The 13,404-nt window shown below is 37.7% G+C and overlaps 1 protein-coding gene across 1 annotated transcript in view; it reads right to left on the bottom strand.

Moving 5' to 3' along the window:
* The window catches only part of LOC106882486 (CUGBP Elav-like family member 4), a 520,684-nt gene that overhangs the window by 25,138 nt on the left and 482,142 nt on the right, over positions 1-13,404 (bottom strand). Inside the window, exons 8-11 of the mRNA XM_089355915.1 lie at positions 10,604-10,759; positions 8,146-8,317; positions 6,504-6,632; positions 454-516 (exon numbers count right to left, since the gene is read on the bottom strand). Of these exons, the coding sequence (XP_089212041.1) occupies positions 454-516; positions 6,504-6,632; positions 8,146-8,317; positions 10,604-10,759 (520 nt within the window). The remainder of the gene's footprint in view (positions 1-453; positions 517-6,503; positions 6,633-8,145; positions 8,318-10,603; positions 10,760-13,404) is intronic.

Genomic DNA, 13,404 nt, shown 5'->3' with positions numbered 1-13,404 from the left:
ATCAACCCCTGTATATATTTTTTAAAGCCTGGCATTTATTCTATAGTCTCATTTGCTGAACTGCTTAGTTACAGGGATGTAAATACATCAATACTGGTTGTCAGGTGGTTGTGGGAGACAGACATCAATACAAAGACACAAACACACACACACATATATAACAGGCTTCTTCCAGCTCCTGTCTACCAAATCCATTCACAAGGCTTTGGTTGGCCTGAGGCTATAGTAGAAGACGCTTTGCTCAAGGTACCACACAGTGGGAACGAACCCGGAACCATGTGGTTGGGCAGCAAACATCTTACTACACAGCCACGCCCATGCCTATAATATAATTTATAAGGAAGAAAAGAACAAATCAAGAAAAAATAATGTTATCTATCACAGAGAAAGAAGAAGCAATGCTTGATAAAACATAAGAAATCAATGTACAGAAGATTAACTGTGTATACTGACCGATTCCTGCATAAGGCTGTACTGCGTAGGCTTGAAGTGGATCTCCATTAGCAACTGCTTGGGCTGGAAGTAAACCATATTGATAGATGATAGACATATTAAGCCGAGATATTAAAGAAAATGATGTTTTTTTTCCCCTTTCTTTTTGTTAATTATTCAACATTGTTATTTCTGAAGAGCAATTTGTTTGCAACTATATTTGTTTAGTGTAATAGACTATGGATTTGACAATATCGATCCCAAAGTCTAATAGACTATGGATCCATACTGTATCTTGTGTTGATGATTCACTGGTCGTTGTTGATATTGTTCAGTACGCTCAGGTCAGTTTTGATTCATTGGGCATCTTATGCCTTGGCCATCCTGTCTAGGTACAACACCATCATTTTCGAGGAGAGGGGGGTTAGTTGATATTATCAACCTCAGTACATGACTGGTATTTTATTTTTATCAATCTCGATAGGATGAAAGGCAAAATTGAACCCAGTGCAATTTGAATTCAAAACGTTGAGAGTTGGAACAGATGCGATAAAGCATTTTTTTTTTCTGCCACCAACGATTCTGTCAATCTGATGCCTTTTGATACCCTCCTACCTGGGAACACATTTGGATCTATGATACACTCTTCCTATTTAGCCCTTAAGTATTCAAACCAGCCATGTCCAGCCGAAATATTCTACTTGTTTTATGTTCAAACTGACCAGATCTGGTATCTCACACCTACTCTACAATGTCATTCTAAAAATGAACAATCATATCATTGAAACCTTGAAGTTATAAAATGGTGCATTATTAATTTAAAACAATAAGAATAAATAAGCATTACATTTGACAGAGTACTCATCATCATTTTACGTCTATTGTCCATGCTGGCATGGGTTGGACAGATTGACCAGGGCTGGCAAGCTGAAGGGCTGCACCAGACTCCAGTCTGATCTGGTATGGTTTTTATAGCTGGATGCCTTTCCTAATGCCAACCACTCCTAGAATGTAATGGGTGCTTTTGTGTGCCACCGGCACAGGTGCCATTTGCGTGACACCAGTATCTGCCATGACTGCGATTTTACTTGGCTTGATGCGTCTTCTTCTCAAGCACGACATAATAGCAAAGGTCTCAGTCATTCATCATTGCCTCTGTGAGGCTCAACACTCGAAAGGAGCTCCATGAGGCACAATGCTCAAAAGGTGCTTTTTATGTGCCACTGGCATAGGTACCAGTAATGTGACCCAGCATCAGCCACAGCTTCGATTTTGCTTGGCTTGATGGCATATTGCCGAAGATCTTTGTCCTCTGCGAGACTCAACACTTCAAAGGTGCTTTTTACATGCCACTGGCATGGGTGCTCTGAATGCTAAAGGGTTAAATGTCATCTAAAAATCAAAACCTTGCATTAAAATTTCATATTAATTTATGCTCCAGGCACCAGCTTAATAATAACAAAATTATTTTACTAAACGCTTCATTATTTTTAAACTTAATTGAAACAAAACCAGTGGATGTGGAGAGAAATATGGTAACAAAAGGGTTAATAATAGTTTCAAATTTTGGCACAAATCCTGCAATTTCAGGGAGAGGGAAAAGTCAATTGTATCGATCCCAGTGATCAATTGGTATTTATTTTATTGACCCAAAAGGATGAAAGGCAAAGTCGACCTCAGCAGAATTTGAACTCAGACTGTAAAGATGAAGATACAACTAAACATTTTCCCCCGGTGTGCTAACGATTCTGTCAGCTCGCTACCTTTAATGCTCTTAATAATAACAATGACGATGATGATGATTAGAAGTTCACAGTATTTAATATAATAGGAGTTACATGGTGAGTAGTAATTAAAGATAGGGGTTAGCTATAATTTAAACACTCACCAGAAGTTGTGTGCTACTTAGGGAGCACAAAGTGAAATTAATATCTATTATTAACCTATCATATCTGAAACCTATTATTTTCAATACATTCATATTTTTTTAGGGATCAACAAAAGCAAAAGAGAATTAGTGGTCGATATGAAACGGATGTACTAAATACCTTTTACCCACTTCAGTCATTGGACTGTGGCCATGCTAGAGCACCGCCTTGAAGGGTTTCACTCAAAGAAATCAACCCCAGTAACTTTTAAAGTCAGCTACTTATTCTATCAGTGGCTTTTGCTGAACTGCTCAGTTATGGTGGATGTAAACACATGAACATTGTTGTCCAGTGGTGGTGGGAGACAAATATAGGTTCACACACACATAAACACACACATATAATGATGTGTAATATCTTTTTATTGTAGGGTTATATTTGATATGTATATTGATTATTGAATGACAAGGGAACAGGACATATGCAGTCAACTCCATTAGCTTACAGCTGTTTCAGATTTAAAATGTAGAAAAGTTTTTAAAAATCCAGTAGAATAGGGTGAAAAACTAGAGGTAGTCGATAGCTTCCGCTATCTGGGCGACCAAGTTAGTAGTGGGGGTGGGTGCGCTGAAAGTGTAGCTGCTAGAATAAGAATAGCCTGGGCAAAGTTTAGAGAGCTCTTACCCCTGCTGGCGACAAAGGGACTCTCACTCAGAGTAAAAGGCAGACTGTATGACGCATGCGTACGAACAACCATGCTACATGGCAGTGAAACATGGGCTGTAACTGCTGAGGACATACGTAAGCTCGCAAGGAATGAAGCCAGTATGCTCCGTTGGATGTGTAATGTCAATGTGAATACCCGTCAGAGTGTAAGTATCTTGAGAGAAAAGCTGAACATTAGAAGCATCAGTTGTGGTGTGCAAGAGAGACGATTGCGCTGGTATGGACATGTGGTGAGAATGGAGGAGGATAGCTGCGTGAAAAAGTGCCACACCCTAACAGTTGAGGGAACCCGTGGAAGAGGTAGGCCCAGGAAGACCTGGGCTGAGGTGGTGAGGCAAGACCTTCGTACATTGGGCCTCACCGAGGCGATGACTACTGACCGAGACCTTTGGAAATGTGCTGTGCATGAGAAGACCCGGCAAGCCAAGTAAGATCGTTGCCAGTGCCCCTGGACTGGTTCTTGTGCGGGTGGCACATGAGATGCACCATTTTGAACGTGGCCGTTGCCAGTACCGCCTGACTGGCTCCTGTAGGATTTTCGAGCGAGATCGTTGCCAGTGCCCCTGGACTGACTTGTGCGGGTGGCACATAAAAGACACCATTTCGAGCGTGGCCGTTTTTGTGCGGGTGACACGTAAAAGCACCCACTACACTCTCTGAGTGGTTGGCGTTAGGAAGGGCATCCAGCTGTAGAAACTCTGCCAAATCAGACTGGAGCCTGGTGTTGCCATCCGGTTTCACCAGTCCTCAGTCAAATCGTCCAACCCATGCTAGCATGGAAAGCGGACGTTAAACGATGATGATGATATATATGTACACACACAAACAGAATGGGCTTCTTTTAGTTTCCATTGACTAAATCCGTTCACAAAGCTTTGGTTGGTCTGAGGCTATTATAGTAGAAGACACTTACCCAAGGTGCCATGCAGAGGAACTGAACCCGGAACCATGCAGTTGGGAAGCAAACTTCTTACCACACAGCTACACCTGCATCCATCCATCCATATATATATATATATATATATATATTTTTCTCCTTGTCTCCGTATTCTTTCTGTTGAAGAGCGTAGCTCGAAACGTCAAAGACTTTCCGTATTCCCGAGCGTCATACTAATATATACTTTTGTTATTTACACCACCTGTCCTCGTCTGTTGTTATTATTTGTATATTCTCCCATATATATATATATATATATATATATATATATATATTCATGTAGAGCCTTGCATGGCTCCGGGCTTTGCCAGTTCCTGTTAAACCATCCAACCTTTGCCAGCATAGAAAACAGATACTAAATGACGATAATGATGATGTTTTACACTACATCTTAAAGAAAGATAGATTGTCATGGTTGGAACACCTTTAGTCATAGGCCTGCTCAATATGAGTTGACTTAGAGCTATGCAATAACAACAACAACAGCAACGAACAACAAATAATAGAGAACCTCTATGCCAGGCATAAGCAACCTTTTCCAAGAAGTGGGCCACATGAGACATGGCTCATTATCAGATACGTCGCACTACTGTAAAAAAATTCAAGGTAATTTTTTTGATTAGGTGTGCCGTTTAGAATGTCCTGTGGCCCACAGTTTACTCATGATTATTCTAGGTTGTTGATCAACCTCTTAGAAATAGCAACCAAATTGCCTTCAAACTACAGCCTAATATTCTTGGAGGGGGTAAAAAAAAGAGAGAGAGAGGGATCCATTAGATAATGTAGTGCGTAATATGTTATGCCCTAAAAAATAACGATCGATCACGATGCAGATTATCTTGGCTCTGAGGTCTTTTCAATTAGAACTGAGTCAGGACTAAACAATGACATGAACAAGAATATCGTTGTCATAATCAAGCATCATTTCTGTCACAGATATTGATCAGCACAACAAAAAAAGAGTAAGCCCTCACCAAGTCCCAGCCCACGCCCACGCCCACCATCCATCCATCCATCCTCTGACACTGCTGTTGTCGTCATCATCGCAACATTGTGATGACGTAACCTAGCAACACTAGCTAATTATCTGTGTATTCTAATGACAAAGACATCTGCACTATCGACCCCCCCACCCCCACTCCCTGCATATGCTCAATTACATCACCACCACTCTGCTGTGAAGGAGAAATCGTTTACCTGGTTGAGTGATCTGCTAGAAATAGCAGCCAAATCTCCCTCAAATTGCATCTTACTGTCTTAACCCTTTCATCATCATATTCCAAATGAAATACATTGCTTATATATATATGTTAATTTTTGAATGAGCCTACAAAAGAGCCTCTATATGGTCATTCGACCTGCTAAAAATCAGTCATATCTCCCTTAAATCAACCTGCAAGCATTATCACCCTTACATTACCACATTTCTAGCAAAAAACACTGCTTAAGTATTTTAATTAATTTTTGAATGAGTTTACGATGGAGATTCCATATAGTCGTTTCATATGATAGAAATAGTAGCTAAATCTTCCTCAAATCGATCTGTTAGAAATAGCAGCTAAATCTTCCTCAAATTTTCCTGAAAACTATCTCACAAATGGACACATTGGACAATGTGTTTATAGATTCCCTAGGATGGTCATAACTGGAACGCTTTGGTCATAAGTCTGCTTCATTTGGATTGATTTGGCAATAATTGGAACAACAAATTTATAAAATCTGTTGGCCGCAACTCTGAGTGTTCAGTTGTTCAATCAACTGAATTACTTTCTCACTAAATTAACATGTTAGTGGCTGAGTACTCCACAGAAATGTCTACTCTTAATGTAATTCTCTGGGGAGGATCATGACAATACATTCGAATGTCTTTACACGTGCTACCGGCACAAGTGCCAGGGAGGTGATGCTGGGCACGGGTACCATCACGATTTCGCTTTTGATGTATATATATATATATATATATATATATATATATATATATATTTAAATTCAATAATAGGATGAATTCTTTTACAAGAATCTATCAAGTAGCTAGCATGAAAAAAACCTCATAAGGGAAAAAATCCATCATTTATTCCCCAAAATATATTTATTTATATAAGGGCATTACTATACAAGAATGCCTCATGCTATGAGGGACTAAGGTCAGACTACCATAAAAAATACATTTTTACCGAATGCGAGGAAATGAAACTCTCAAAAGCTAGCCCCTTAAAAACAGACTGAATATATATATATAATTCTCCTTGATATGACATTCGTCTATTTCAGTGTTACACTAGAAACAGCCTCAACTATGGGAATGAATCAGAAGATGTAGGGAAATGATATTTTGAAGCTCTAGAAATTTTAGGCACCAAAATAGAAATAGGGCAACTTATAAAAAACAGAATTTCTGCAGAACTCCCACAAATTTAAATAAAAGCAGGAAGAAATAATAAAAAAAAAGGAACAAAAAATTCAAGGAAAAAAACTAAAGAGAAGCAAATAAATGAATAAATAACAAAGAATGGAATATTGTGAAGTACATAAAGACAAACCTGGATAATGTGGAATTCCATTGGCGTACACTTCTGGTGCTTGGCTGTTAGCCTGGGGAACTGGGAAACTGGTTACGGTTGGTGAAAGCATGTTGGGGGCACCATTAATAGCTGGTGATGTTGCTGTACCTAAATAGAAGGGAACGACAGTCGAACATTGGTGAGAACTGATTTGAAATCATTTAATAATAATAATAATAATAATAATAATAATAATAATAAGACCTGGAAATAGAGATAACTCGAATGTGGAATCTAAAAACAGAAACAATTCCTATTATAGTAGGTGCCTTAGGTATAATAAAAAAATATTCAGACAAATACATAACAAAAACACCAGGACTTACAAATATATATAACATACAGAAAATTGCACTACTGGGTACTGCACACATCCTACGCAAAACACTTTCAATACAGTAACCATAAGAGCATCACAGCAAACCACAGCACATACCCAAGGCGCTTGGTAGTGAAGTGAAAGCAAGTTATAAAAATAAAACTACTGAACAATAATAATAATAATAATAATCCTTTCTACTGGAAGAACAAGGCCTCAAATTTGAGGGGAGGGGACTAGCCGATTATATCAGCCCCAGTGTTTCACCGGTACTTAATTTATCGACCCCAAAAGGATGAAAGGCAAAGTCGACCTCGGTGGAATTTGAACTCTGAACGTAGCATCGGGTGAAATACTACTAGGCATTTTGTCCAACATGGTAACAATTCTGCCAGCTTGCTGTGTAAACATTATCACTTGCACATACATGGTGTATGTGTTTTGTTTATGTGTTGAATTTGCTGCGGGATAACATCTGAGGAAAGCTGAAGCCTTTTGGGAGAGGGATCTAATCAGTTACAGTGACCCCAGTACTCAACTGGTACTTATTTCATCAACCCTGAAAGGATGAGAGGCAAAGTTGACCTTGGCAGAATTTGAACTCAGAATGTAAAGTTGGAAGAAATGCTGCCAAGCACTTTCTCTGGTATGCTAACAATTCTGGTACTTTATTTTATTGACCTTGACAGGATGAAAGGGTAAGTTTTCCCAGTGGGATTTGAACTCAGAATATAAAGAACTAGGATAAACACTGCAAAGCTTTTATTCCAATGCTTTGATAATTCTGCTTGCTTATTGCCTGTGGTTTTTTGTTTTAGGCATAAGGCAAACATTTTGAGAGGAGTGGGACGATCAGTATTCTTTTCTACTCTAGGCCAAGGCCTGACATTTTTGGGGAGGAAGCCAGTCAATTAGATCGACTCCAGTACACAGCTGGTACTTAATTCATTGACCCCAAAAGGATGAAAGGCAAAGTTGACCTCAGCAGAATTTGAATTCAGAACATAAAGACAGACAAAATACTGCTAAGCATTTTGCCTGGCGTGCTAATGTCTCTGCCAGCTCAGTTCTTGATTAGTTCGTTATTTTATCAACCCTGGAGGGATGAAAAGAAAAGTGAACTTTGGCAGGATTTGAACTCAGAGCATAAAAATCTGGAATAAATGCTGCAAAGCACTTTTCTGTTACTTTAACAATTCTGCCAAACATTACTTAACACAACATAATTGAAGAATTTTAGAGTGTAAAGATAAATGGGGGAAAAAAAAAATGGCCCAGAAAAATGTTGTTCAATCTATTTACCATTTGCTAGCGATCCAGTTGTAGGTGTGATGGCTGCTGTGCTTATACCATTTGGAGCTCCCAAAGCATTCATAGACTGCACATGTGCTGCGAGGGAGGCGATAGGGCTAGCCAAGTATGTCCCTTGTGTAGCTGCAGCTGCCATAATCGCAGCTTGCTGTTGCATTAATTGCTGAAAACATGACAGAAAATAATAACCATCAAATAATATAAATTAAACTTTTATATATATATATATATATAATATACACACACACACATATGTATTCAAACTAGAAATGAAAACTGTAACAAAAAAGAGACAAAGTGAAAACAAGGTGTAATTATTAGCTTAATGCTCAATAAACAATTAAGATATAAGTGTTTTTGATGTTTTGAGCTTAAGCACTTCTTCAGAATGTTAGATGATTAAAAGTAAAGAAAACTGTAGTAAAGGAGAAGTATTTGTTGTTTTGTGTTGAGTCTTATGTGTGTAAGTGTGAATACACACACACACACACACACACACACACACATACATACACATTTATATATAACTATGAGAGTTTGCAAAATAAAGCAAACATGAATTGTAATGAAGTATTTAATTCACATTTTAATTAGCAGTTTAAAAGTGTTCACAGATCATACAGAATTCCATTAGATAGCACATGCTTACGTACACATTATATACATACACACACATATATCTGTATGTAAGTGTATGGAAGTGGCACATTAAGACATGTGTTATATTCTGATTGCAGATTTGATTCTAACATTTGCAACAGAATGGGCCCCATTACTGTTATCCAATAATCAAGTGGTTGTGGTGGTGATGGTGGTGGTAATAATGGTGTTTTGAATTGAGTAACTGATTAACCCTTTTGCTACCATATTTCAGTTGGTATACACAACCTGTGTTTCAGTTAATTTTGAAAATAAAGAATTTAGTAAAACAGCTTTAACTTATACCATTATTAAGCTGGCATCAGGAACAGAAATTATCATGAAATTTTGATGGAAGGCTTTTGTTTAGATCACTTTAAAACCAAAAGTTTGTACTATAGAACCAAGAGGTGCTTTCAGGCAGATTGGTATCAAAATGCTTAAAATTTATCTCCCAGTTGGAGAAAGACAATAAAACACCTAACAGGAATTGTAAACAGTTGCGTGGTAAGTAGCTTGCTTACCAACCACATGGTTCCGGGTTCAGTCCCACTGCGTGGCACCTTGGGCAAGTGTCTTCAACTATAGCCTTGGACCGACCAAAGCCTTGTGAGTGGATTGGTAGATGGAAACTGAAAGAAGCCCGTCGTGTATATGTATACATATATGTGTGTTTGCGTTTGTCCCCACAACTTCGCTTGACAACCGATATTGGTGTGTTTACGTCTCCCGTAACTTAGCGGTTCGGCAAAAGAGACCGATAGAATAAGTACTAGGCTTACAAAGAATAAGTCCTGGGGTTGATTTGTTTGACTAAAGGTGGTGCTCCAGCATGGCCGCAGTCAAATGACTGAAACAAGTAAAAGAGAATAAAGAACTCTCAAATAAAAGAGGAAATAGTCCTAGAAATTGATGATTAATTTCACTAAATCAAGTTTTACTTTAGGTATTTATGTGGATGGAGGGAATTTGATCTTTGGAAGCAGATAAGGTGACAGCAAGCAGGTATGTTTCTGCCTTATTGGAGCCTATCAGCAAAGAACAGTCAAACAGAACATTTATTTTCACATCCCAGGTAAATTTAATCAGCTGATGTAGAAGTAAATGTTTTTGAAAAAAGATCTCTTTTGTCTTATTTTTAGAACCCACACATACCTTTAATCCTTAGGTCAAAACACACACACACACACATCCACATAAATCCTAACACTAAAAAGCTGAGCAAATATTAAGTTTTCTACCAAATCGAATGTGTCAAATGGATATTGAATGTTACATGGATTGAGAACATGACACTAATCCAGTTTGTGTAATTAATGAGCTTATGGCTAACATTTCAATCCTGCAGTAACTTCATCTTAGCTTTTACTAGCTTTCCAAGGTCAGTGAAACAGTTACTATTGGTCAACTTACTGAAGACAATAGTGTAGCTGCTGGTCAACTTATCAAGGGAATGGTCAATAATAGACCATCTCTGAGAGATTGTTTGTTTGGAGAAACAACAACAATTTAGGAAAAATGTTTGTTTTTTGAGTATTTGTCCTTGCTAGCAAGGACTCAGTTGAGGCAGTATCTTATACCCGGATGCCCTTCCTGTCACCAACACTCACCTGTTTCTCAACTAAGAGATTATTTTTTCCTTCCACTGGTCTTTGAAAGTGCAGAGCCACAGAATGCATTGTTTACAAGGAATATAAACATGATATCACATCACTGCTTTGCTCTGATGGTGGAGAGGAAAACTATAGCTAAAACACGAAAAAGAATTGGTGATATATTCTAGTTAATAAAGGTACAAAACCTAACTTACCTGTGTACTAACTTGGGTGTATCCTCCATAACCACCAAATTGTGTGAGAGCAAACGGGTTTAACAGGCTGAGGGGGCCGGCCATCTGTTGCATTCGACGCAATTGTCGTTCTTTTTCTGTGTCAGCAAATTTCACAACTAGACTTGAAGAGGCACCCTACACAAAGAAATAAAGATTGCAATGTTAGATTGGTTGATCAGAATATGGGTTCCACAGTGGAGAGCATCTGCGATTGTTACACATTATTCAGGCTTAGAGACATGTCCAGCAATACAAACAGATAGAAACAATTTTCTGGATTAGTTTGTTGGTTTTAGCAACTCATGTTGCAGTTTTGTATTCTTTTTGACTCATACTTAAGTTAAATATTCTGCAATGGGTTCCACAACATACTAGGCATACAATCCTGCTCACTTCTATGCAAAAGTATAAAATCATATATATATATATATATATTATACAATAAGCTGAGGATTTTTATGTGGAGAAGTTAAGTCAGAATAATACCTGATTTCTTCATAAATTCTAACACTGTCTTTGGGTGCTTGCTATTATACTAAATCTATTTATTAATAGAGTAAGGGATAAAAGGAGATATTGGACCACATAGCAGAAGAATTACACAAATTGGGAATAAAATGCCTTAGTATTATTTGGCGACTAGCAGAAACACTGCCTGCAGGGCAGTATTTCTATTAATAAGATAAATCTTGCATTGGACAATTACAATAATGACTTCAAGAAAACACATTATCTCTCATATTTTTTTTTAAAGTGAGCATCCGATGCCTAGCACTTGTCATAGGAATACATTTGTGTCTTCAGGCTAAATGATTTATGTGTGTGTGTATTTATCTAGTTGCGTGTGTGTGTGTTTATCTAGTTGCATGTGTGTGTGTTTATCTAGTTGCGTGTGTGTGTGTGTGTAATTGATCTGGGTTCAATTTATGAGACTGTTTTCCTCAATCAAAGTTATTAAAAGGTGAAGGGTGATGTAGGGTGTGGAGGTGAGAAGGACATTGTTATGTTGTGGGGTGCATCATGAGAAAACTTGAGGTCAGCGATAGTAATTTGTCACCAAAGTCTCTCTCTCTCTCTCTCCTCTTACTCAATTGTTCTCACTATGTATCTATCTCTCAATAAGCTATCCTCTCTTTTACACACACACACACACACACACAAAAGGTCAACCACACATGCACACACACACACACACACACAGAGCAATACATCAATACGGGACCCCTCACACATGCACATGCACGCATATATAAATATGAAACACATACATACACACTCATACATGTATTCATATCAAACCCTCATGCACACAGACACACATACAAGTACACACACACACACATTAAGATAACATGCATGCAGATACATACATAGATGTATATGTTCTCACACACACACACACACACACACATTCATTAATGCAGACAAAGCATTAACAGAATAATAAAAATGAATATCTTTTCCTGTGTGAACTTGACAGAGGTAGAGAAATACGAAGGTGGGGGGGGGGGGACTTATTTGATTTAGACTAAAATAGAGAAATAATTATTTTTCATTCATTTATTCAACCTCCATCATCATCATCATCATCATCATCATCATAATTGTTACCTAATGATAATAGAAACATAACCAACTACCACCACCACCACCACCATTATCATTGTGACCCTCCCTCACCCCAAAATTCCTGTTATAATGCTATCATTTAGACTACCATGAACCATCTTCCTCTACTGCTTCCTCCTCCTCCTCATCATCAGCTTCTCCATTAGTAACATTACCACAAAACACAAGTGCCATAATCGCCATCACCACCAGTACCACCACCAAAACTGTAATCATCATCATCACCACCAGCATCATCATCACTGACATTATCAGGCTCATCACCACCATCACCGCTACCACCACCAAAATTGTCATCATCACCGTCATCATCACTGTCATCATCATCATCGTTCTTGCCAGGCTCACCATCATCATCATCATGATCATCATCATCAGTTTCATCATTAATATTGCCGAGATGTGATGCTCGTTAGATATAATATTACCACTATCATGATTGTTATAAATGATGTGGTTATTGTTGGTATTGCATCAACAGCCAATAGTATTGTAATTAGAATTACGATTTAATTCTAATTTACAGCTTCTAATACACATGGCACCATTGTTGCTCCTGGGACAGTAGAGAGATAGATGTAACACATTCATGCACATGAATGCATACACACACACACACACATACACATGCATGCACACATGTAGCTATACAAATATGCATGTATACATATAAAATAGCAGCAGTCATATATACAGAGTTATATACACACATAACATACATACAAAACACACATACATACATGTATTTATACATATATGTATAAATTCATGTGCATATTTATATAGATATATATGCACACATACATATATTTATATGCGTATGTGCATATGCACATGCATACACATTCATATTCATAAGCAGGCATATATATATATATATATATATATATATATATATACACACACAAATCCATGTGTATATTCACACACTTGCATTTATATATATATATATAATATGCATAACGCTCACATATATATATGCATGTACATACACATAACTACATACACACAGCAGGAAAATCTTTAGTACAGAGATGGATGGAAACCATACACACACACACAAATGCATGCATACACTATACACACTGTTTTATACATATGCACATACAAGAATAAGCACACACACACACAACTATTTTTACACGCTTACA

This window comes from Octopus bimaculoides, chromosome 8 (assembly GCF_046866305.1).
Source record: "Octopus bimaculoides isolate indiv1 chromosome 8, ASM4686630v1, whole genome shotgun sequence".
Classification (NCBI taxonomy): domain Eukaryota; kingdom Metazoa; phylum Mollusca; class Cephalopoda; order Octopoda; family Octopodidae; genus Octopus; species Octopus bimaculoides.
This window is presented reverse-complemented; position numbering and strand designations above follow the sequence as displayed.